This window comes from Dendropsophus ebraccatus, chromosome 8 (assembly GCF_027789765.1).
Source record: "Dendropsophus ebraccatus isolate aDenEbr1 chromosome 8, aDenEbr1.pat, whole genome shotgun sequence".
Classification (NCBI taxonomy): Eukaryota; Metazoa; Chordata; class Amphibia; order Anura; family Hylidae; genus Dendropsophus; species Dendropsophus ebraccatus.
The window spans coordinates 7,827,842-7,854,556 of NC_091461.1; the positions used below are offsets into that span (position 1 = coordinate 7,827,842).

Sequence of the window (26,715 nt, forward strand, 5' to 3'; positions counted from 1 at the left end):
CCAGTCTTCCAGTAGTTATTAGCTGCTGTATGTCCTGCAGGAAGTGGTGTATTCTCTGCAGTGTGACACAGTGCTCTCTGCTGCCACTAGAAGAGCCAGATGAAGAGCAGTGTAGGAGCAGCCGCCATATTGGTTGTCACCCAGCTTTCCCAGGCTCCTGACTGGTAGCAGAGGGGGTTATACGATCTCTGGTGATGACAGCCCCTCCGGCAGCACAGTGACCCCTTCATTAGACTGCGGCCTCTGATAGATGGGGCCCCCAGCGAGGTTCCTGGAGTAGCAATGACGGACGCAGACCGCAGCCGGACGTCTCGTGTCAAACGCAATGTGACAGAGTCAGACACAGAGGGAAAGTGTCACAGCAGATCGTCTCACCATGCCCGCCCGCTGGGAAATCGCAGCTCCAGTCAGCGACTTGTCAGGAGTCAGCACAGAAATAGTCACAGAATGACCACAAAATACTTAATGATCAGTCCATTAGGCCACTATTACTGATTATACAGTGGGGCTGGGGAGATTAAAGGGGTACTCCAGTGAAAAACTTTTTCTTTCAAATCAGCTGATGTCAGAAAGTTTATAATTCACTAAATTTATAATTCACGCAGTACAACTGGTGTCAGAAAGTTTTTTAAATTACTTATATTAAAAAAAATCTTAAATCTTCCCATTCTTATCAGCTGCTGTATGTCCTGCAGGAAGTGGTGTATTCTCTCCAGTCTGACACAGTGCTCTCTGCTGCCACCTCTGTCCATGTCAGGAACTGTCCAGAGCAGGAGAGGTTTTCTATGGGGATTTGCTACTGCTCTGGACAGTTCCTGACATAGACAGAGGTGGCAGCAGAGAGCACTGTGTCAGACTGGAGAGAATACACCACTTCCTGCAGAACATACAGCAGCTGATAAGTACTGGAAGACTGGAGATTTTTAAACAGAAGAAAATTACCCTCACTCCTCATGGATGGATAATTATATGTATATCTCTGTAATGTCTATTTTCGTCTATGTACGTACCCCCAAAATTGTAAAGTGCTGCGGAATCTGTTGGGGCTATACAAATAAAAATTATTATTATTATTATTATTATTATTATTACAAATCCTTTTTAAAACCAGTTGATTTGAAAGAAAAGATTTTCGTCCGAGTACCCCTGTTCGGGATTTGAAAAAACAGAGTTGCTTTTTTCCTATAACAACGCCACCCTTGCCCTCAGGTTGTGTGTGGTATTAGAAACTCAGCTCACTTCAATATATCTGAACTGCAATACCAGATACAAACTAAGGATAAGGGGGGGCGCTGTTTCTGGAAGAGAGTATGTTTTATCTGATCATGCCTGAGTTTATGAGATTGTCAGCTCTTTGGATCAGAATAACATTTTCTCATTGTCTGTGCCATGAAGATATCTATCTATATCGGGAATGGGGGGGATTGTGGGGCCAATACCTCAAACCCCTAAGAGGAGTGCCAGGAGTTAAGGGGTTAACAGTGGCAGATAATGAGGGAGTTAAGGGGGCATCTGATGCCAATCAATATAACTCTTCAGAGCTGTCACCCAGCTTTTCCAGACCCCTGAATGACAGGTCTATGTGGTTCTACAGCGATATGTCAGAGGGATCGGAGATTTTCTCAGATATCTACAAACTGTTTTACTATTTACATTGATTGCAGCAGATACTGAGGCTGTCATCCCTGCCGCATCTGTGTGTGCAGCACAGAGCAAGATCTATTATGTGCTGCAGCGCTGCCATCTAGTGTACGGGTTTTGTTACTACAACACAGAGGATTTTGTGTTGGATCCTTTGAGACAGCACTGCTATCTAATGAACAGGTGCTGTTACTACAACACACAGGATTTTGTGGTGGAGTCTTTGATGCAGCACTGCCATCTAATGGACAGGTTCTGTTACTACAACACACAGGATTTTGTGGTGGAGTCTTTGATGCAGCACTGCCATCTAATGGACAGGTTCTGTTACTACAACAAGCAGGATTTTGTGGTGGAGTCTTTGATGCAGCACTGCCATCTAACGGACAGGTTTTGTTACTACAAAACACAGGATTTTGTGGTGGAGTCTTTGATGCAGCACTGCCATCTAATGGACAGGTTCTGTTACTACAACAAGCAGGATTTTGTGTTGGATCCTTTGAGACAGCACTGCCATCTAGTGAACAGGTGCTGTTACTACAACACACAGGATTTTGTGGTGGTCTTTGATGCAGCACTGCCATCTAATGGACAGGTTCTGTTACTACAACACACAGGATTTAGTGTTGGATCCTTTGAGACAGCACTGCCATCTAATGGACAGGTTCTGTTACTACAACAAGCAGGATTTCGTGTTGGATCCTTTGATACAGCGATACCATTTACTGGGCAGATCTGTGTAATATTTTGGCTCCTTCACTGCAGTGTTGCTGTTTGTTGCGCTTGCTCTGCTGTTTTTTGCTGTTGACGTCAGATGTGATCATTTTGTTTCATCTTTGTTTTGCAGGCTGCTCAGGCTGCGGCAGAGACATTAAGAATGGACAAGCACTACTGGCCCTGGACAAGCAGTGGCATCTAGGATGTTTCAAGTGCAAATCCTGTGGCAAAGTCCTGACCGGAGAATATATCAGCAAGTAAGAAATTATAGCATTATAATGTGATGGGCAGGGATGACTCCACCCATCAACCCATGGCTAATCATCTATTACTGCCTGTATATTATGGGTATAGAGAGGGAGTCACAGCCCCACCCCCTATGTATCAAGTGTATAGAGAGGTAGTCACAGCCCCACCCCCTGTATATCATGTATATAGAGAGGTAGTCACAGCCCCGCCCCCTGTATATCATGTGTATAGAGAGGTAGTCATATCCCCGCCCCCTGTATATCATGTGTATAGAGAGGTAGTCACAGCCCCACCCCCTGTATATCATGTATATAGAGAGGTAGTCACAGCCCCGCCCCCTGTATATCATGTGTATAGAGAGGTAGTCACAGCCCCTCCCCCTGTATATCATGTATATAGAGAGGTAGTCACATCCCCGCCCCCTGTATATCATGTGTATAGAGAGGTGGTCACATCCCCGCCCCCTGTATATCCTGTGTATAGAGAGGTAGTCACAGCCCCTCCCCCTGTATATCATGTATATAGAGAGGTAGTCACAGCCCTGCCCCCTGTATATCCTGTGTATAGAGAGGTAGTCACAGCCCCGTCCCCTGTATGTCATGTGTATAGAGAGGTAGTCACAGCCCCGCCCCCTGTATATACTGTGGATAGAGAGGTAGTCACAGCCCCGCCCCCTGTATATACTGTGGATAGAGAGGTAGTCACAGCCCCTCCCACTGTATATACTGTGTAAAGAGTAGGTAGTCACAGCCCCGCTCCCTGTATATACTGTGTAAAGAGTAGGTAATCACAGCCCCGCTCCCTGTATATTATGTGTATAGAGAGGTAGTCACAGCCCCGCCCCCTGTATATACTGTGGATAGAGAGGTAGTCACATCCCCGCCCCCTGTATATCATGTGTATAGAGAGGTAGTCACAGCCCCTCCCCCTGTATATCATGTATATAGAGAGGTAGTCACATCCCCGCCCCGTGTATATCATGTGTATAGAGAGGTGGTCACATCCCCGCCCCCTGTATATCCTGTGTATAGAGAGGTTGTCACAGCCCCTCCCCCTGTATATCATGTATATAGAGAGGTAGTCACAGCCCCGCCCCCTGTATATCCTGTGTATAGAGAGGTAGTCACAGCCCCGTCCCCTGTATATCATGTGTATAGAGAGGTAGTCACAGCCCCGCCCCCTGTATATACTGTGGATAGAGAGGTAGTCACAGCCCCGCCCCCTGTATATACTGTGGATAGAGAGGTAGTCACAGCCCCACCCCCTGTATATCATGGGTATAGAGAGGTAGTCACAGCCCCACCCCCTGTATATCATGTGTATAGAGAGGTAGTCACAGCCCCGCCCCCTGTATATCCTGTGTATAGAGAGGTAGTCACAGCCCCGTCCCCTGTATGTCATGTGTATAGAGAGGTAGTCACAGCCCCGCCCCCTGTATATACTGTGGATAGAGAGGTAGTCACAGCCCCGCCCCCTGTATATTCTGTGTATAGAGAGGTAGTCACAGCCCCGTCCCACTGTATATACTGTGTAAAGAGTAGGTAGTCACAGCCCCGCCCCCTGTATATACTGTGGATAGAGAGGTAGTCACAGCCCCGCCCCCTGTATATACTGTGGATAGAGAGGTAGTCACAGCCCCTCCCACTGTATATACTGTGTAAAGAGTAGGTAGTCACAGCCCTGCCTCTTTTATATACTGTGGATAGAGTAGGTAGTCACAGCCCTGCCCCTGTATATCATGTGTATAGAGAGGTAGTAACAGCCCCTCCCCCTAGATGACATCACTGTGTAATCTCCTATAACATTGTGTTTCTGGCAGGGACGGCTCCCCGTACTGTGAGAAGGATTACCAGGTGTTGTTCGGGGTGAAGTGTGAAGCCTGTCACCAGTTCATCACAGGGAAGGTGCTGGAGGTAAGTGATGGTAATGTAATGTGATGCGGTGGGCCGGTGACCGCTCTCATGGACATGACGCTTCATTCATTAGCGAAATGTTTGATAACTTTCTAAGAGACTTTCTGACAGATTTATGTAACCAATCAGAGCGCAGAATGTAAAGTACAGTGGTGCCTTGGATTACGAGCATAATTCGTTTCGGGACGGTGCTTGTAATCCAAATCCACTCTTATACCAAAGCAAATTCTCCCATAAGAAATCATAGAAATGCAGACAATTGGTTCCACACCCCAAAAATAATGATTTATTATTGTGAATAACATGTAAAACAGATGAAACAAATATTCAGAAACAGCAGAATCTGTGATATTATAAGTTACTGTACAGTAATGGAGAGGATGGGAAACACAAGGGCTGACAGAGACTGCAGGGAGCATAATGAGGAGCATAAAGAATGAGCAGTACAGATGTGGGCACATACATGCAGCATCTCTGTCTGGGGAGAGAGGGGTTACATCTATGGAGACATTACCCCCACAGTCCTGTCCCCTGATGTAAGCCCCAGCCTGAAGTGGATCTGCTATGATTTGGAAGGTGAGGGAGACTTCCTGGGTCATAGTACAGTGCTGTAGACCCTGCTGTGCAGACCATGCCCCTCCCCCACTCCCCCTCCCACCCAGCACAGTGAGCTCTTAAACCAAAGCAATGCTCTTAAACCAAGTCACAATTTTTAAAAAAGGGGAGCTCTTAAACCAAGTTACTCTTAAACCAAGGTACCACTGTATAAGTCAGGCTGTGATTGGCTGCTGTGGCAGAAGAGAAATGTTTTCTATTTCAGATTCTCATCATTTTTAGACCTTTGCTTGCTGTCAGTGCATAGGAATGGAGGCATAATGCCTGTAGACTTCTAATACTTAGTCTCAGTTTACTGACAGCAAGCAGAGATCTTGAAATCTCTTACTGAAAACCATTGTCTGCTAGAAAGTTTTAGAACACGCCTTCCCTGGTTTCAGTGTGCGGTTTGTGTTTCATGTTGTGCTGTGTGGACTATCTTACCCCCCTCTATCTTCTCATTCTGAGGTTTGCGGGATGATCCGCAGTGTTGTTTGGCCGCTGTGGGGATTTCAGCTACTTCCTGGCTGATTTATATGGCAGGGCGGCAGCTGGATCTAAGATGTACTATGTTTTGCAACTGCGGCAAAACATGAAACGTTGTGCAATATTCACATCTTTTGTATACAGAGAGTGTACTACCCATTTGTCACCAGCAGGGGAAGCAGAGTACAACTTGTGTACGTGTGAAATTACACTGTTTCCCCTGCAGTTTCTGTATGGATTGTATTTCTTGGCTCCGCTATATGTCCCATTATTGCATATTATAGTGATCACATGATGCAGCATGTGGATTATTACTGCCGTTATATATACATATATACAGTACCAGCAAAATGGTATGCCGAGATGGTTTTGGGTGAGTTGGATGGCAGTGAAGGAAAAATGTGTGTATGTACATATATACATACATATACAATGTACATATATAATGTATACAGTGTGTTGTCGTCCTGCTCGGAGCAGAGACGCTGGTAGGTGCAGGTCCAATAACAGACGATCAGACTACACTTGAAATCTGCTCATTCTACTATGATACAACAGGACTTTTAGAAGCATGGAATGACATGTAAGTAGCGGGGAATTTCAGGAATTGTTTTAATAATAAGTCGCCAAATATTTGAAAGAACTTACATGCAGTTATTAACTGGGCATCGAATGAAAGAATTTATTTTATACCTGCACTTTTAGTTATTGACCACTTGGTGGCAGCATAAACTTATCATCTGAAGTAAGAATAACTTGCTGGTTGACTATCCTATCTATCTATGTATCTATCTATCTATCTATCTATCTATCTATCTATCTATCTATCTATCTATCTATCTATCTATCTATCTATCAATCTACAGCAGCAGCTGGGGGTCACTGCTTAGACTATGGCTGCTTTTGTGATGTATCATCTTCCTTGCTGTGTGCAGTTTTGTTTATTTAACATTCTGCTTATATAGCATCTTAGAAATCTAGAGCATCAGTAACCTTTTCCTGCATGACATCTATAGTAGTGCCCGGTGTAAATCATCACCTGTACAGTGTACAGTTGTTCAGCCCAGCACTGTATTTTAGCAGAGAAGAGTATGTGACGTTGTGCTGTGATTGTCCACAGAAGAAAGGCAAATGAAGTCCTGTGTGAGTACTGCTGGCAGAGAGCCCAGAATATGTCTGCACCATGGAGGGAGCTCAATAACACTAGTGGCATCACTATCATCATTAAAGGGGTACTCCAGTTAAAATCTTTTTCTTTCAAATCAACTGGTGTCAAGTTATATAGATTTGTAATTTAGTTCTGTGTAAAAATCTCCATTCTTCAAGTACTTATCAGCTGCTGTTTGTCCTGCATGAAGTGGTGTATTCTCTCCAGTCTGACACAGTGCTCTCTGCTGCCATCTCTGTCCATGTCATGAACTGTCCAGAGCAGGAGAGGATTTCTATGGGGATTTGCTGCTGCTCTGGACAGTTCCTGACATGGACAGAGGTGGCAGCAGAGATCACTGTGTCAGACTGGAGAGAATACACCACTTCCTGCAGGACATCCAGCAGCTGATAAGTACTGGAAGACAAATCTATATAATTTTCCGACACCAATTGCTTTGAAAGCTTTTTCGCCGGAGTACCCCTTTAATGTAATGAAACTCCAGTATCTGTACCCTTTATTCTGCACTATATCACCACCCAAGATGGCTGAGATCTAAGGGAGAGGTCTCTGGAGGGAACAGAGAGAGGATAATATATCTCCACTTATCTTATGAGAGCTAAAATACTATAAATATCAGAAATATTGGAGACTATGACGAGTTTTGACATTTTCATTAGTAGTAGTAACTTTTTTAGTTACATTATTATCAAGGACGACATTTCCTGCAGAGCATTGCACAGGTTTTCCCAGACTCTTCTTCGCCGTCAGATCCACAGCTGCTCGCAGATCTAATTCCTATATGTGTACTTACCCCCCCCCCCATTCCTCTGTTTCCATGGTGACGTCAGTCCGGGCCCCTTCCCTGGAACCCCTGCAGAACACAGACTAGAAATAGTTGAGAATCAGCCATTTCCTGCTTGTTCTCTATGGGAGATTTCCCACTGGCAGATCCCAGTGTTTACATGTGGTTGTTACATCGTATTGTGGTGTATGAGGGGGAGGGGCTGAGGACAGGATATATATATATATATATATATATATATATATATACACACACACACATATGGAGCCATCATGGATATCCTTGTTTAGCCGGACTCACCTGGTGGCTGCAGCCGTGACCTCAGTCTGATTACTATGGCTCCGGCCTGTGAAGGGTTAATTGTTTACATCACAGCCGGACGGTGGTTATTATTTTGGGCGTTTTCCATTGTTTTATTTCAGTTTTGCTAATTAAACTACAGGACAATTACATGATTAAACTTTAAAGTTATGCGCGGCCGAATGTAATAATTACTGTAGCCGATCCAGAGCTGTGCAGACACTGAGCAAGCAGGGCACGCTGGATGGTGAGCTCTGGTGTGTAATACACGTGTAGAGTCATACAGCCATATGTCTGTCTTCTGTAAACTCTAGAGCTCCCCCTGGAGGTGACTGCAGGTCGGCAGAACTATTTTGTGTAAAGTTGGACCCCTATAAAGATGCACAATGGTGCAAACTTTCCCATAAGAAATCACTGATCTGCAGACAATTGGCTCCACACCCCAAATATAATGATTTTTTTATTCTGAATAACATGTAAAACAAATGAAACAAAGATTTAGAAACTGCTGAATATGGGATATTATAAGTTACTGTACAGTATAGCAATCAGCAAGTAAACTATAATGTATGGTAAGTGCATAAACCTGATAACACAGCAGAAGTTTGTAGATACAGGATAGAGATCCCCATAATGCAGTAGCGTAGTACAACATGCTGGAATAGAGAAGCAGGGCTGCTGCCAGAGGACAGCAGTGGGGAAGGGGGTGTGTTCAGCATGGACCAATCAGGAAGTGAGAATCACAGAGCTGTGCTGGAGGACAGTGACTGAAACTTTATATACAGCAGTGTGTATAGCTGAGTGTAAGTGCCGGCACATTATAGCAGCAGTGTGTATAGCTGAGTGTGAGTGCAGGCACATTATAGCAACAGTGTGTATAGCTGAGTGTGAGTGCAGGCACATTACAGCAGTAATGGAGAGGATGGGGCACACAAGGGCTGACAGAGACTGCAGGGAGCATGAAGGAATGAGCAGGGCAGATGTGGGCGCATACATGCAGCACTCTCTGTCCGGGGAGAGAGGGGTTACAGCTATGGAGGGATTACCTCCACAGTCCTGTCCCCTGATGTAAGCCCCAGCCTGAAGTGGATCTGCTATGATTTGGAAGGTGAGGGAGACTTCCTGGGTCAGAGTACAGTGCTGTAGACCACACTATGCAGACCATGCCCCTCCTCCACTCCCCTCCCACCCAGTACAGGGAGCTCTTACACCAAAGCAATGCTCTTACACCAAGTTACTATTTTCAAAAACTGTGAGCTCTTCTTGCAAAACGCTCTCAATCCAAGTTACTCTTATACCAAGGTATCACTGTATTAGGAAATGAACAAGGATTCTCTCTTATGGCATTTATGTTCAGAAACCAGGAGGCTCAGGATGAGCAGACACACAGGCCCCTTGAGATAAATGGGGGCTCCTGGGGAAGATGGGGTGGAGATGAAGCTGTGATCTATGGGGGAAGATGGGGTGGAGATGAAGCTGTGATCTATGGGGTAAGATGGGTTGGAGATGAAACTGTGATCTATGGGGTAAGATGGGGTGGAGATGAAACTGTGATCTATGGGGGCTCATGGGGTAAGATGGGGTGGAGATGAAACTGTGATCTATGGGGGCTCATGGGGTAAGATGGGGTGGAGATGAAGCTGTGATCTATGGGGGAAGATGGGGTGGAGATGAAACTGTGATCTATGGTGGATTGTGGGGGAAGATGGGTTGGAAGTGAAGCTGTGAACTGTGGGGGCTCCTGGCACAGGGGGAGCTGTGATCTATGGGGCTTCTGGGGGAGGTGGGATGTAATGTATTGGGGTTCCTGTTGTGGATAGAGGGGGGCAGGGGCTCTGGGGTACGATACATCATAATCGTAGACTCTGTCTGTAATCTCAGTTGCCCCTCCTGCTCTTAGAGGGGCGGTCCCATGGGAATCTTGCGTTATAACATGTTCTGGATACAATGTTGCTCGGGGCGGAGGATGACTCGCTGTGGTATATCGTGTTGTGGGTGTGGCACCGGTACAGAAGCCAACCTGTAATAAGCGACTTTTACTGCCCAGAGTATTTATAGAGCATTGACCAGATGTGCGGTAATTTACGAGGACTCTAAATAATGCCGAGATTAATCAGCCAGAAAGCCGGCAGGTGGAGGCCAGCGCCATTCTCATGTAGCCCGGGCAGCTGTCAGTCACCTCCGCGCTTCCTCCAGACATGAATCCCTTCAAGCTAATGATGGTAAGATGGGAAGATTAAGGTTTACTTTTTATATTAATTTGTTTGATCGTCTTGAGTGAACACCGCCATGTTTTTTGCCTACATGTCCCATGGAGTATCGCCCCCTGGTGATCAATCATCATAACTACAGGAGGGTCCTCCGGCTGTTGCAAAACTACAACTCCCATCATGCCTGGGCATCCAAAGCTCGGGGGAAGCATTCATCTCTTTTTATAGGGCATTGTCGCTCAGCAGGTCTGGGGTCTCTGTCTGTTTGGATGCTGTGTTGTCAGTTCCTATGTCAGGTGTTGGGGGAGGAGAGGAGTATCGCTCCTGTATAATCATCTCCAGAGGCAATGAGGAAGCAATGGAGACTTCCTGGGGGGTTCTTCAGGGCTTGCATAGCGTCAGTCCTCACTTCCTGGGGTATTGATCATTCTTGTGGGATTTGTACTTGTAGATGAAGTGATGTCGCTGCCATAGAAGTCAGTGATGATAAATGGGAGGAAGGGGAGGATGGAGCACAGCATAGAGGAGCCATCTGTTTCTTTGCTTCATACTCCCCCGACCTCCTCTTCATAGACTTCCCAGACTCCACCACATGATGGATTTCCCCCTGCAGGACTCTCCGACCAATGATCTGGGGGTCCATGACTGTACACCCCCCCCCCCATCAGAATACCCCAACATCTATGGCATAGGAGGCTTCACCTCTGTATCAGGAAAGATATTGCAGAAACTTTGTGACACTTTTTATACCAAGATTTTTTCATATCAGCTTGTGGGAAACCCAGAGCGGACCCCGACATTAAATCAGACATTAAATCCTTCAGACCAGACTCCAGACAGGACCCCTAAACTCATTCAGACCCCAGACACCTACATTTACGTCATACCCTAGAGAAGACCTCTAAACAGACCCCTAATCCTATCTAGACCCCAACATTTATTTAAACTCATCTGGACCCCTAGACCAGACCCCTGTGCTTATTCAGACTCCAGACCTGACCCACTAACGACTTCAGATCCAAAAACCCATCCAGACCGCTGATCAGACTCCACGACATTGCTCACCACCTCACCATGGGTAAACCCTCCCCGGTACCCTGTTACTGCCAGGCATAGCGAACAGTACCCAATCCCGGCACCCAGTAAGTAGGCAAGGGGGCGGAGCCACAGCAATATGCAGTCACGCTGTCTCTGCCCTCCTACCAGCCTCTCACCCTTGCTTGGCTGCCTGAGTGCTGGGCTTAGCAGTTCCCAACATTCAGGGTATCAAGCAAGTGGCTCAGGCTCCACCCCTATGACTACATAACAGGTATGGGGATTAAAGTTTATTTTTGGAAAGCCTAACCACAGCCTCCAGTGTTGGAGAATTATGCCCGGCAGGTGTAAGATGAGGGGCGTGACTTTTTCCCATTAAGTTCCTAACATTTAATTCAGACCCCCTAACTTATTCAGACCCCAGACCAAACCATAAATGTATTCACAGCAGCAATTGAAACCCTTAAACTCATTCAGACTTCAGGCTAGACCCTATAAAGCAGTACAACTGGTGTCAGAAAGTTAAGTTTTTTAAATTAGTTATATTAAAAAAAAAAATCTTAAATCTTCTAATACTTATCAGCTGCTGTATGTCCTGCAGGAAGTGGTGTATTCTCTCCAGTCTGACACAGTGCTATCTGCTGCCACCTCTGTCCATGTCAGGAACTGTCCAGAGCAGGAGGTGTTTTCTATGGGGATTTGCTGCTGTTCTGGACAGTTCCTGACATGGACAGAGGTGGCAGCAGAGAGCACTGTGTCAGACTGGAAAGAATACACCACTTCCTGCAGGACATACCGCAGCTGATAAGTACTGGAAGACTAAGGACTTTTTAATAGTAGTAAATAACAAATCTGTATAACTTTCTGACACCAGTTGATTTAAAAGAAAAAAAAAGTTGGACCCCCCAGCCTCTACAAAGGGATTCTCCGTGTAGGTGAGGACCTCTATGATATAGGTTGGGGGGATTTACACCATTAGGGATTGATGGGGGAGCAGCTGGTGCTGTGTCAGGATTCACCTGAAGCTTCTCCTCCTCCTCCTCCTCCTCCTCTGTCCCAGGCAATGCTGGAACGCTTTCGCAGTCCTGGAGAACATTCTCCACCGCCCCTCCCTGCTGCTCCTCGCCTGTTTTCTGTTTTGTCAGGCGACAGATCTGCAGCTCTGTGTAATTTCCCTCTGACTGTGAGGGACAAAGTTATGTAATAACCGGGGGATGGAGAGCGGCTCTGCCCCCGACCCCCGAACATTCTCCACTGCTGGGAACTGTTAAAGAGCAAAGAAGCCGGGACCCCCCAACCTGAGGAAGGACGGAGAGGAACAGGTCATCAGCTGCAGGTAAGTGTGGTGTGTGCACAGGGACCCTGCTGTACAGAGAGAGAAGAGGTCACCTGCAGTCCTATGTAACACCACAGATAACACAGTGATATCTCTGAGTACAGATAATCTAGTAGATGTCATCTGCAGTCCTATGTAACAGCACAGATAACACAGTGATATCTCTGAGTACAGATAATGTAGTAGATGTCACCTGAAGTCCTATGTAACACCACAGATAACACAGTGATATCTCTGAGTACAGATAATCTAGTAGATGTCACCTGCAGTCCTATGTAACAGCACAGATAACACAGTGATATCTCTGAGTACAGATAATATAATAGGTGTCACCTGCAGTCCTATGTAACAGCACAGATAACACAGTGATATCTCTCTGAGTACAGATAATCTAGTAGATGTTAACAGATTCAATTATGAAATGTAAAGCATCAGCTCTGCTACATCTGCATTTGGAGGGACTATTATAGTAGTTATATCCCTGTATATAGGAGCAGTATTATAGTAGTTATATTCCTGTATATAGGAGCAGTATTATAGTAGTTATATTCCTGTATATAGGAGCAGTATTATAGTAGTTATATTCCTGTATATAGGGGGCAGTATTATAGTAGTTATATTCTTGTATATAGGAGCAGTATTATAGTAGTTATATTCCTGTATATAGGAGCAGTATTATAGTAGATATATTCTTGTATATAGGAGCAGTATTATAGTAGTTATATTCTTGTATATAGAGAGTAGTATTATAGTAGTTATATCCCTGTATAAGAGCAGTATTATAGTAGTTATATTCTTGTATATAGGAGCAGTATTATAGTAGTTATATTCCTGTATATAGGAGCAGTATTATAGTAGTTATATTCTTGTATATAGGAGCAGTATTATAGTAGTTATATTCTTGTATATAGGGAGCAGTATTATAGTAGTTATATTCCTGTATATAGGAGCAGTATTATAGTAGTTATATTCCTGTATATAGTAGCAGTATTATAGTAGTTATATTCCTGTATATAGGAGCAGTATTATAGTAGTTATATTCCTGTATATAGTAGGCAGTATTTTAGTAGGTATATTCTTGTATATAGGAGCAGTATTATAGTAGTTATATTCTTGTATATAGGAGCAGTATTATAGTAGTTAAATTCTTGTATATAGGGGGCAGTATTATAGTAGTTATATTCCTGTATATAGGAGCAGTATTATAGTAGTTATATTCTTGTATATAGGAGCAGTATTATAGTAGTTATATTCTTGTATATAGGGAGCAGTATTATAGTAGTTATATTCCTGTATATAGGAGCAGTATTATAGTAGTTATATTCCTGTATATAGTAGCAGTATTATAGTAGTTATATTCCTGTATATAGGAGCAGTATTATAGTAGTTATATTCCTGTATATAGTAGGCAGTATTATAGTAGGTATATTCTTGTATATAGGAGCAGTATTATAGTAGTTATATTCTTGTATATAGGAGCAGTATTATAGTAGTTAAATTCTTGTATATAGGGAGCATCCAACAAATCAATCAAATACTGAGCGTTTGGGTTCAGATAGTGTTGCTTTACCTGGACATTTTGACAGGTTCACTTAACACTATTATAAATGTATCTTTTCCATACTTTTTTGCTGTTATTAGACCTATAGATACTGGAGATGGAGATGATGGTGTTTGTCATTCATATGGCAAGTTAAGTTCTAAGTCTCGGTGGTATTGGATATAATGAAGGCACCTGCTCCCTCGGAGAACATGTTATGTGATGATCAGGTCTCTATAGGATTACTTACCATTCCTGGCATTTTATTACTATGTGACATTTCATGTAAATATCGGAAGGAGTGGATGAGATGCCGTGTCCACCAGTCGGTTGCAGGTCTCATTCTTTGAGCATCCTGTTTATTAAATTCTTTATCATTGCACAAGGTTTTAGGCATTTTTCCCAATATTAATTCTTTAATTCAATGTTTTGTATTTTTGTTTTGGAAGGATCCTTTCTTCTCTTAAAGGGGTACTTCGGCGAAATTTTATTTATTTATTTATTTATTTTTTCAGATCAACTGGTTTCAAAAAGTTATAAAGATGTATAATTTACTTCTATTTTAAAATCTTCAGGCTTCACGTACTTATCAGCTGCTGTATGTCCTGCAGGCAGTGGTGTATTCTCTTCTCTGTCTGACACAGTGCTCTCTGCTGTCACCTCTGTCCATGTCAGGAACTGTCCAGAGCAGGAGAGGTTTTCTATAGGGATTTGCTGCTGCTCTGGACAGTTCCTGACACGGACAGAGGTGGCACTGTGTCAGATTGGAGAGAATACACCACTTACTGCATGACATACAGCAGCTGCTTAGTATGGGAAGACTGGAGACTCATGAATAAAATAAATTACAAATCTATATCAATCTATAAAACCAAATGATTTGAAAGAAAAAGATTTTCGCTGGAGTACCCCTTTAACCAATAGTTACAAATCATTGAGTTACCACTTTAATCCTGCTCTTTGTTACTTCTATCTGTTCCTGGGAAAGCTGGGTGACAAGCAACATGGCCGCCAGGGGATGTAACATTGTATAACTAGGTTGATGTGTTTTTCAGTGCTATAGAAGCTAAGGACATCGGTTATAGTTGTCACCCAGCCTGTGTGGTGCTGTTGTGTTCTTGGCGGAGCTGACATGTTTGGGGTGTGTTGGGTTGTGACATATTAGGGTGGACACGTGTTTCTGTGTTGGGATGTTTCACGTTGTTCTGCTGATTCAGGGTGGTTCTTGCCGCTGTGATGTCGCTGCATTGTTGCAGTGAGGCTCGTCTGTAGCCTGGAGCTGGTGACGGATAAAGTCCCAGCATATGCATATAATCTATAGGTTCCCCGAGAGGAGGAACCCTGTGTCTCATACAAGTGGAGCCAGTTTTACAAGGCAGATGTGCACTTAGGATCCCTGATCTGTCTATATTTGCCCTGTTCTTTATAAAGTGTTTGTAATGCAGCCATTCAGAACTTTACTGATATACACTCCTCCGGAGCTGCAATCATAATTCTTTTACACCAATCACTCTTATTGGCTGCAGTGTTGCATGGTGTGTACAGACATGGAACTAGGAGCCAGCACGTGTCTCTTAGGCTGTGGGAGATTATGGTGTGAACCTTCCGTAACCGCTCGAGTTGTCAGCCTTACTTTATGTCCTGTCCTCATGCAGCGGAGACATAGAGTAAACCAGGACGTCAGGTACCCCCTCCCTTGTGTCTGTGCCCTCAGGTTACAGGGGATGTGGTGAAGAGGGTGTCCGTACAGGTAAAATCAGAGCATCCTGGGTGATATGTGGCACCGGAGGGGGCTGGCTGTCAGGACAGATGAGCACTGTAGAAGTAGGTCTGAGAGTAATGTGTCTCCTTGAAGAGACAGCCAAGCTGGTGTAAGAATCCTCCTAAGCCGTGCAATGCTCCATGGGTGTGCAAAGCAGTGACAGAAATAAGAGGAACAGCTCTGTAGTGCCACCTATTGTAGGTATAAGCTGGGTCAGGTCTCCCTCCCCTCCAGGGGCAGCTGGTTACAGTTATTACGGGTGGGCTGCCATCCCGCTGCAGGAATCGCGGCTGCCGTGTACTCTCCTCTTCCCTGTAATTAATGCCCCTCATTTCACGCCTTCCTGCCACGGTAATAACAGTGCTTGCCGTGTTATTTATAGCGGCGGTGCCAGTCTTCTCCTCACTACATTTTTCTGTGTCATCATTTGGTGGCGAGCGAGGAATCCTGAATCATCAGATCCTTATTATCGCTTTGTGCTGCCCGCGGTTCTGTCGGCTTCACTTTACACTTATACAGAAAAAGAACAACGAAGACGTGAGTGTGGGTGCCAGCCACTGCCATGATGACCCATAGTGTCCTCCCTGTGTAGGAATATTACTCCTGTATTGGCCATTCCCAGTTCTAAAGCTTTCTATAAGTCATGCAATTATCCAGAAACAAGTTCCCTCCTATGTGATTCCGAACATTTCAGCAAGTCTCTTTATTTCCACACCCCAGAAAACCAGCTCTAAGGTTTTAATAATTGTGTTTTATTTCTCAGCAGTCTGCTGTCCAATGTCTGTTGTCAGGGAATTTCTGTCTCTAGTAACAGAGAGATCAAGACAAAACACAGAAAGTGTGGGCAGGACCATGGGCGTAGCTAGGATTTATGGGGCGGCCCCATAGCAAAAACGTGCATGGGGTCCCATGAAACCTGTAGGTCATCCTCCCCGGTCAGCCTCTGTCAGCGCATCAACTCTCCCATCGGACAGCTCACCTGCCCCTGCTACCCCCCACATACATATAATCACCCAGCCCAACAAAGCCCACATTGCTACTTCATTCTCCTGGCTCCACACGCACGAGTGAGTGTGGTTCAGGTGAGCATAGAGTATGCGTATGTCAGTCCGGGGGGAGGGGGACTGGTGCAAGCCAGAGGCTGTTGGGGGGGATGCGCTGACAGAGGGGAGAAGGCGGTGTTGTCTTAGCTCTTGGCTGTCAGGGGAGTGGGTGGGGACTGGTGTGAGCTGTACCATGGAAGCAGGACCCAGGCCCCCCTGCCATCCGGGCCCCATAGCAGCTGCATGGTCTACCTTCATGGCAGTCATGCCAGTGGGTGGGACTAAGCTAGTGTTAAATGAAGGAAAGAGGGAAGGCTGAGAGAGCCTGGCCTGTACACCTGCATGCTAAAGATGATCCACAAAGGTAAATCAAGGCTCTCATCTCTTACCTACTAAAATGGCCAGATCTAAATAAAAAGTGTCAAAAAGTTGCATATTTACCAGGGAAGAGTCCATTCCCTCCCTTATTATTGCTGAAGAGCTCCTGTAACCCAAGGGGTCATCCCTACATCCCTACATCCCAGAATGCAAATTTCCTGATTAAGTTGACACAAACAAGGAATGCTGGGAGATTTCAGCTCTGAAGCTACAGCATAGAGCACAACTTTTCCCTTTTATCTGGCGCTCTGTAGGCATTCACTGTTGGTGGAGTCTACGGGTTTCCTTGGCGCCTTGCAGAGTCTCACCAGCGTCCACCTTCAGTAGCCGCCATCTTCCTGTTGGAGAATAAACAAGTTAATAGGAAACAAAACTTCCGCCCTCATTAGCCACCACATTCAGGGATTAATGAGAGGAAATGAAGCTCGTTACCTCCGACCTTTGACCTGTAAAATAATTCCCAGATGCACTTGGTTTGTCTCCTGTCTGCCTGCAGAATGTCACGTCCTGACCCACAGAGCTTACACTCTATAGTTGGTCAAGTAGAAGCTGTAAATCAGCCCCTTAATGTTTTTCCATAATTCTTCATGATTAAACCCTCTGCGCGGAATCATGTCATTGCAGAAGATCGAACGGTTATAAGCCAGATCCATTCACTGCTGCTGCATGTCACATCAGTCCCTGGTCCACAGTGGGTTCTCTGTCTAACCATACCAGGGGTACATCCTGTATTATACTCCAGAGCTGCACTCACCATTCTGCTGGTGGGGTCACTGTATACATTACATTACTGATCCTGAGTTACATCCAGTATTATACTCCAGAGCTGCACTCACTATCCTGCTGGTGGGGTCACTGTGTACATACATTACATTACTGATCCTGAGTTATATCCTGTATTATACCCCAGAGCTGCACTCACTATTCTGCTGGTGGGGTCACTGTGTACATACATTACATTACTGATCCTGTACTGATCCTGAGTTACATCCTGTATTATACTCCAGAGCTGCAGTCACTATTCTGCTGGTGGGGTCACTGTGTACATACATTACATTACTGATCCTGAGCTCCAGAGCTGCACTCACTATTCTGCTGGTGAGGTCACTGTGTACATACATTACATTACTGATCCTGTCCTGATTCTGAGCTCCAGAGCTGCACTCACTATTCTGCTGGTACATGCACAGTTGTTGCGGTATACACAGGGTTATTATTATTATTTGCTCTAGGTGAGGTGCTCTCCTCTGTTTCCGTCTGTGTTGCTGACGTGTTGGCCGTGTTCCCGTCCTCTTCAGTGACTCCCTTCTTTCTGTCTTTCATCCCTCTGGTTATGATAATTGAGGATAAGTCCTTTCCGCTTCCCTGTTCTCGGCTGTTGGAGGTCTCAGCCGGCTGCCTCACCCCCACATTGTAGTCATGGTATGATGGAGTTGTGATATTTGGGGGTCCCTCTGTAGGGGCTTATTATTATTATGGGGATTAGACACGTCTGGTGTGTGATGCTGAATGGTGGCCGCCATACTGTGCGCCCATCAGGACTGATCGCCACCGCATTCCCCAGAGCCAACAGCCGTGATGACTCCAACCCAACGCCCCGGTTATCATATACAGAGGATAGTCATCCATTATACATGGAGTCTGACAACTCCTGAGAGATACAGCAGTGATGTCCAACCTGAGCCTCTCTAGCAGCTGCAAAACTACAACACCCAGCATGCCAAGATGGCGGGGGATGGTGTATACGCTGCAGATGAGGGGGGTTATGATCCAATCTGCCACCAGTGATTGGTAAGAGGTTGAGTATAGATATTGGTTACACGTGTGCTCAGGATCCAGTCACCGTCCTCATCTTCACACAGGTCATGTGTCAGCTCCTGGGTCACCTGATCCCATTATTCTTACTCTTACATATATACCCCTGCAGGGGTGTCAGTGAGATGGCCCAGACTATGGCTGTGTGAGATATGTGAGATACTGTATCCTAGCTGCTGTATCTGATACTGCCTGCTGAACTTCCTTTTTTAACTCTATTATATGTCATACTCCCTGCTTAATTCTAATCAACTGGTGTCAGAAAGTGCCAGAGATTTTCTTCTATTAAAAAATCTTCCAGTAGTTATCAGCTGCTGTATGTCCTGCAGGAAGTGTTGTATTCTCTCCAGTCTGACACAGTGCTCTCTGCTGCCACCTCTGTCCATGTCAGGAACTATCCAGAGCAGGAGAGGTTTTCTATGGGGATTTGCTGCTGCTCTGGACAATTCCTGACATGGACAGCGGAGAGCACTGTGTCAGACTGGAGAGAATACACCACTTCCTGCAGGACATACAGCAGCTGATAAGTACTGGAAGACTAGAATAGAAGTAAAGTACAAATCTATATTAATTTTTGGCACAAGTTCATTTGAAAGAAATTTTATTTTGGTGAACTACCCCTTTAACCAGAATATCTAATCTTATCATGCTTAATACTGTCTTCTAAACCACTGTATCTAATCCTGCCATGTGATACAGTACATAATATCTAAGTCTATCATGTCTAATCTGCAAGGCTGAGGTATCTTTAATGTTTTCTACAGTGGTGAGCTGTTGTATCTAATCCTATCATCTGTGATCTGTCTGCAGAGCTGCTGTATCTAATCCTATCATGTGTGATACTGACTGCAGTGCTGCTGTATCCAATCCTATCATGTGTTATACTGTCTGCAGAGCTGCTGTATCTAATCCTATCATGTGTTATGTTGTCCGCTGGGCTGGTGTATCTAATCCTATTTTGTTTGATAGTCTTTAGCCATTGTGTCGTGTGAGATAAGCCGATGAACTACTGTATATAAGCATGTTGTGTGGTACTGAATTGCATTATCTAAGCTTGTCATGTGGGATACTGTCTGCAGAGCTGCTGTATCCAATCCTATCATGTGGGATACTGTCTGCAGAGCTGCTGTATCCAATCCTATCATGTGGGATACTGTCTGCAGAGCTGCTGTATCCAATCCTATCATGTGGGATACTGTCTGCAGAGCTGCTGTATCCAATCCTATCATGTGGGATACTGTCTGCCTGCAGAGCTGCTGTATCCAATCCTATCATGTGGGATACTGTATGCAGAGCTGCTGTATCCAATCCTATCATGTGTGATACTGTCTGATGCTGTATCCAATCCTATCATGTGGGATACTGTCTGCAGAGCTGCTGTATCCAATCCTATCATGTGGGATACTGTCTGCAGAGCTGCTGTATCCAATCCTATCATGTGGGATACTGTCTGCAGAGCTGCTGTATCCAATCCTATCATGTGGGATACTGTCTGCAGAGCTGCTGTATCCAATCCTATCATGTGTGATACTGTCTGATGCTGTATCCAATCCTATCATGTTTGATACTGTCTGATGCTGTATCCAATCCTATCATGTGGGATACTGTCTGCAGAGCTGCTGTATCCAATCCTATCATGTGGGATACTGTCTGCAGAGCTGCTGTTTCCAATCCTATCATGTGGAATACTGTCTGCAGGGCTGCTGTATCCAATCCTATCATGTGTGATACTGTCTGATGCTGTATCCAATCCTATCATGTGTGATACTGTCTGATGCTGTATCCAATCCTATCATGTGTGATACTGTCTGATGCTGTATCTTAGCCTTATGTTATTATATGATCCGCTGAGATGCTGTATCTAATATTTTCATGTGGAACTGTCTGCTGAGCTCCTGTATCTGTATCTCATGTGTTGAGTTGCTGTATCTGAGCCCACCCTGTTTCTCAGTGTTTCTCCTCAGGGAGCTGGGAGGTAGTAGATGCAGGGAGCAGGTGCCTGGTTGCTGAGCTTTGTGTCTCTGTTTGCTCGGCAGGCTGGGGACAAGCACTACCACCCGAGCTGTGCACGATGCAGCAGATGTCACCAGATGTTCACCGAAGGAGAGGAAATGTACCTGCAAGGTAAGACGCCTCCTAGAGGTCTGTAGATGGGAGTAATATGGCAGACTATGGGGGCACCGGGGGTGGGGCAGGATACTGCTTACCAAAGGGCAAAGGGTTAATATTGGATGATCAGTATGGGGGGGTCACATATATACTCTATATGAAAGACACTAGGGGGATTTGGCTCCCAGGTATCTAAGTAACTGATGTATCACTGCTTTACCTGCTCCAACCTGACACTGTGAATCAGATGCCCCACTGATCACTATGGTGCCCCCCACTTCTTCTCATATCCGGAACGTTTAATATCTGACAATTACCATATATCAAAGAAAGTTCTGCTGAGAAAGAAATGTGATTCCTGACATTGTGACCCCCCCCCCTCTCCCGGAGTACAGCGCCCCCCCCCCCCCCCCCCCCCCATGTGCTGCGCTCTGTTCTCTGTCCGCAGGACCCTGTCACTCTCACCGTTTACATTGGCTTGTGCTTCACCATCGTCCTGGTGATAAGACGTCAATTCATCCGCCTTTATATTATTTGGCTGCTATCCACAAAGTTTCCACATCTAGGAACTGTCACTGTGTATCACATCACTATAGTGGGGGCAATTCAGGGGGCTACGAAGAACAATGCCTCACCTGCCCCCTGCCAGTAAGGGAAGAACAGGACATTACTGACTTACATCCTGTATTATACTCCAGAGCTGCACTCACTACTCTGCTGGTGGGGTCACTGTGTACATACATTACATTACTGATCCTGAGTTACATCCTGTATTATACTCCAGAGCTGCACTCACTACTCTGCTGGTGGGGTAACTGTGTACATACTTTACATTACTGATCCTGGGTTACATCCTGTATTATACTCCAGAGCTGCACTCACTATTCTGCTGGTAAGAATATAATACAGGCTGTAACTTGGGTTAAGTAGTTTGATAGTGAGTACGGCTCTGAAGTATAATACAGGACATCCCCTTTAATACTGCTGCCTATGGTTCTGTTCTTGTAATTGCGTCAGTGTTGTGGGGTGTAGTAGAGGCAGTGTGACACCATGGCCCTCTCCGTATACACCCTGAGTACTGCGTCACTTTTATCAGGTTTTAATTAAAATATTTGCAGCGGCCTGTATGATGAATAGCGGGCGGATCGGTCATGTCCCATCCAGCAGTAGAGTCGCTCTTCAGCGGAGAAGTTGGAACATTTGTACTTTGATGTCAGCTGTGATTTATGGCTCACATGTGACTCCCAGCTGTGGTGGGAGCTGCAGACTCCGAGGGGCTCCAGCAGCTTAGCTCTGACCACCGCACAACCTGCTCTCATGTGCTGGAAAAATGCAAAAACTACAATTCCCCGTCTGTTGACCACCTGCTGGGAGCACAGGGGGAGGTCAGTGCGAGGAATACAGATCCAGAGGAGGGGGGGGCATGTAATATCAGCAGCAAAACATATGTAATATTCACCCCAAACCAGCCACATCAGTGTCCTCTGCTCCCTCCATAGGTTCTACGGTCTGGCATCCCGACTGTAAGCAGAGCACCAAGACGGAGGAGAAGCAGCGGGTGAGATCTATCTATCAATCATCTATCAACTATCTATCTATCTATCTATCTATCTATCTATCTATCTCCTGTCTATCTATCTATCTATCTATCAATCATCTATCTATCTATCTATCTCCTGTCTATCTATCTATCTATCTATCTATCTCCTGTCTCTCTATCTATCTATCTATCTATCTATCTATCTATCTATCTATCTATCTATCTATCTCCTATCTATCTATCTCCTATCTATCTATCATCTATCTATCTATCTCCTATCCATCTATCTCCTATATATCTATCTATCTATCTCCTATCTATCTATCTATCTATCTATCTATCTATCTATCTATCTCCTGTCTATCTATCTATCTATCTATCTATCTATCTATCTATCTCCTATCTATCTATCTATCTATCTATCTATCTCTCTATCTATCTATCTATCTATCTATCTATCTATCTATCTATCTATCTATCTCCTATCCATCTATCTATCATCTATCTCTCTCTCCCCATCTGTTGCTGATCATGGCTCAGGCTCGTGGCTGGGAACAGTAGGGGGCTGGTTCTGACCCCGTGGGTGACTCGTCCAGGGTGTGGAAAGTTTGAGCGTCTCCCTCTGGGGTCACAGTAGAAGTGAATGTTCAGTTTCTCAGATCTTGGCCGCTGTACAGAGCTGGATATAATATAATACACTATTATAATGTGTCCAACCATAAATGTGACCAGGACAAGACAAAATGTCAGGCACACGGATCCCCTGACCTACAGAGCTGACGCTCACAGAGAGGTCACCGCTCCACCCTAGGCCATCGGCTGTATTCCAAGTACTGCACATTCTACAGAAAATATCATTTGAGGCTTGTCTTTGTCTGGTCCTAGTTATTTCTGATCTGAGTGACCACTAAGCTGAGTGACCACTTGTATGGCAGCTCCTCGGCTTTCTACAGTTCCTGAAAGGTAGCTGCAAGAAAGAACCTCAAGCAACCTGACCGAGAAGGACGACTCAGGAAGGACGATCCAATCCACGTGAAGAGGCCTGGAGTCACATAATACAGTTTTGCCTATGAGTATACATCTGTCTGCAGAGATCTCCCCCTAGTGGTGGCTGCAGACAGTCAGAACAGTAACTTGTAGCTATGGCTGTGTAAAGAGAAGCAGAGGATTTGGCGCTTTGTATCATAAAGATTTATGTGTCTTCCAGCTAAAACCACAACAAATATGCCCTAAAAATGTCACTTTAGGCATTTACAGCGCCCCCCAGAGGCGGCCAGGCTCCAGAGTTACACTCAGTCATCTCTCTTCTTTCTCTGCAGCGATTACCAATACTTTTTCCAGGGTTCAGAAAGAAAAAGGTACCGCCCACTGCGCAGATCTCACTGATCATTGGTTCACTCTGATGATGATTAACCCTTGCTGTGCTGTTTAGTGACATCACTGCTGGGGGGAGGGGGCAATGTGTGCTGGCGGGGAGCTGTGCTCTGATTGGCTGCTGATCACTAGTCGTCTTCCAGCACGAGTGTCTAACACACCGTTCACTATTACTATTGTTTCGTATTTGCAGATTTTATTAAGACTTTGTGCAAAAGGTTAAAAAAAGATACCGGGGGGTCAGTCGGGGTCCTGAAACAGTGTAACAAATGTTCCCTCCTGCAGTGTTAAGACAGCAGGAGCCTCAGATTTCAGTCTATTACTTCCTGTTATCAGCCATTTCAGCCTGAGGAGAAGCTGGTTGTATGCCATATGGATGTAATCTATTGCTTTTTTTATCAGTCTTTTCAGGCTGGGTAGAGGTAACTGTAGAACAGGTAGATGCAGTCTGTTACTCACTGTTATCAGCCATTGCAGTCTTATCAAGTTTACTGTAATGTTCTTTACTGCACAAACATTCCTGCCTCCAGGATCATTACTAGATCATCTATTGCCTCACTGTCCCTACTGATCCCCTTCTGTCTCTTCCTTTACTGCCCCATCCTATAATTTCCTGTGTCCCTACTGCCCCCATCTGCTACTTCCTCACTTTCTTTACTGCCCCATCCTATCATTAACACCTATATTTTCCACCCCCAAACAGAGTAATAAAAAACAACATACAGAAATAAATAATATCCATTTTATTAACACAAAAATCCAAATGGTTAAAAACACCCATAAAAATGTAGTTAGGGGGGACTCTGTACCGGTATATTCAGGGCAAAGTAGGGCGAATAATAAATATTATATGCAAATAGATATTACAAGTAATCCAATATTACATTATAGTAGTATTGTACAGTAATATTTTACATAGGTGGGGTCTGTGGGGAAGTAATACATAAAGTGTAATATCATGAAAATATATAAAATTCGCCAACTGTAGAGAACTTATATATAGAAATTCACCTCAAGTATTGTCATATATCCAAATTCATTTATAAACAAGTAAAGTGCAGATGCTATAGAGTAAACCGAAATGAAAAGGTGCCAATGCAATGAGGTAGATAACAATTTAGATAACAGATTGCAGGTTTACATAGAACTAAATCAGGCACATAAAGATAGAAGCCCAATATAGACCCACATCAGCCCACATCATAAGCCTTGTGCCAGACCAATGTCATAAAGCCCCATTACCGTGTGCGCCTCGACGCATGTTTCGCTGCCCCCTTCTGCAACTTCCTCACTTTCTTTACTGCCCCATCCTATCATTACCTTACTGTCCTTACTGCCCCATCCTATCATTACCTTACTGTCCTTACTGCCCCATCCTATCATTACCTTACTGTCCCTACTGCCCCATCCTATCATTACCTTACTGTCCTTACTGCCCCATCCTATCATTACCTTACTGTCCTTACTGCCCCATCTTATCATTACCTTACTGTCCCTACTGCCCCATCCTATCATTACCTTACTGTCCCTACTGCCCCATCCTATCATTACCTTACTGTACCTACTGCCCCATCCTATCATTACCTTACTGTCCCTACTGCCCCATCCTATCATTACCTTACTGTCCTTACTGCCCCATCCTATCATTACCTTACTGTCCTTACTGCCCCATCCTATCATTACCTTACTGTCCTTACTGCCCCATCCTATCATTACCTTACTGTCCTTACTGCCCCATCCTATCATTACCTTACTGTCCTTACTGCCCCATCCTATCATTACCTTACTGTCCCTACTGCCCCCTTCTGTCACTTCCTCACTGTCCTTACTGCCCCATCCTATCATTACCTCAGTCCCTTCTGCTCCCTTCTGTCACTTCCTCACTGTCCTTACTGCCCCATCCTATCATTACCTCAGTCCCTTCTGCTCCCTTCTGTCACTTCCTCACTGTCCTTACTGCCCCATCCTATCATTACCTCAGTCCCTTCTGCTCCCTTCTGTCACTTCCTCACTGTCCTTACTGCCCCATCCTATCATTGTGTCACTGTCCCTACTGCCCCCTTCTGTCACTTTCTCAATGTCCTTACTGCTCCATCCTATCATTACCTTAGTCCCTTCTGCTCCCCTCTGTCACTTCCTCACTGTCCTTACTGCCCCATCCTATCATTGTGTCACTGTCCCTACTGCCCCCTTCTGTCACTTTCTCAATGTCCTTACTGCTCCATCCTATCATTACCTCAGTCCCTACTGCCCCCTTCTGTCACTTCCTCACTGTCCTTACTGCTCCATCCTATCATTGTGTCACTGTCCCTACTGCCCCCTTCTGTCACTTTCTCAATGTCCTTACTGCCCCATCCTATCATTGTGTCACTGTCCCTACTGCCCCCTTCTGTCACTTCCTCACTGTCCTTACTGCCCCATCCTATCATTGTGTCACTGTCCCTACTGCCCCCTTCTGTCACTTTCTCAATGTCCTTACTGCTCCATCCTATCATTACCTCAGTCCCTTCTGCTCCCTTCTGTCACTTCCTCACTGTCCTTACTGCCCCATCCTATCATTACCTCAGTCCCTTCTGCTCCCTTCTGTCACTTCCTCACTGTCCTTACTGCCCCATCCTATCATTGTGTCACTGTCCCTACTGCCCCCTTCTGTCACTTTCTCAATGTCCTTACTGCCCCATCCTATCATTACCTCAGTCCCTTCTGCTCCCTTCTGTCACT

At 45.0% G+C, this 26,715-nt stretch overlaps 1 protein-coding gene across 11 annotated transcripts in view; it reads left to right on the plus strand.

The window, feature by feature from the left end:
* The window catches only part of ABLIM1 (actin binding LIM protein 1), a 179,601-nt gene that overhangs the window by 112,084 nt on the left and 40,802 nt on the right, over positions 1-26,715 (plus strand). For all 11 annotated transcript variants that reach the window (XM_069979728.1, XM_069979722.1, XM_069979729.1 and 8 more), the window contains 4 exons: positions 2,489-2,615; positions 4,427-4,520; positions 21,008-21,095; positions 22,580-22,638. In XM_069979728.1, coding sequence (XP_069835829.1) covers positions 2,489-2,615; positions 4,427-4,520; positions 21,008-21,095; positions 22,580-22,638 — 368 coding nt within the window. The remainder of the gene's footprint in view (positions 1-2,488; positions 2,616-4,426; positions 4,521-21,007; positions 21,096-22,579; positions 22,639-26,715) is intronic.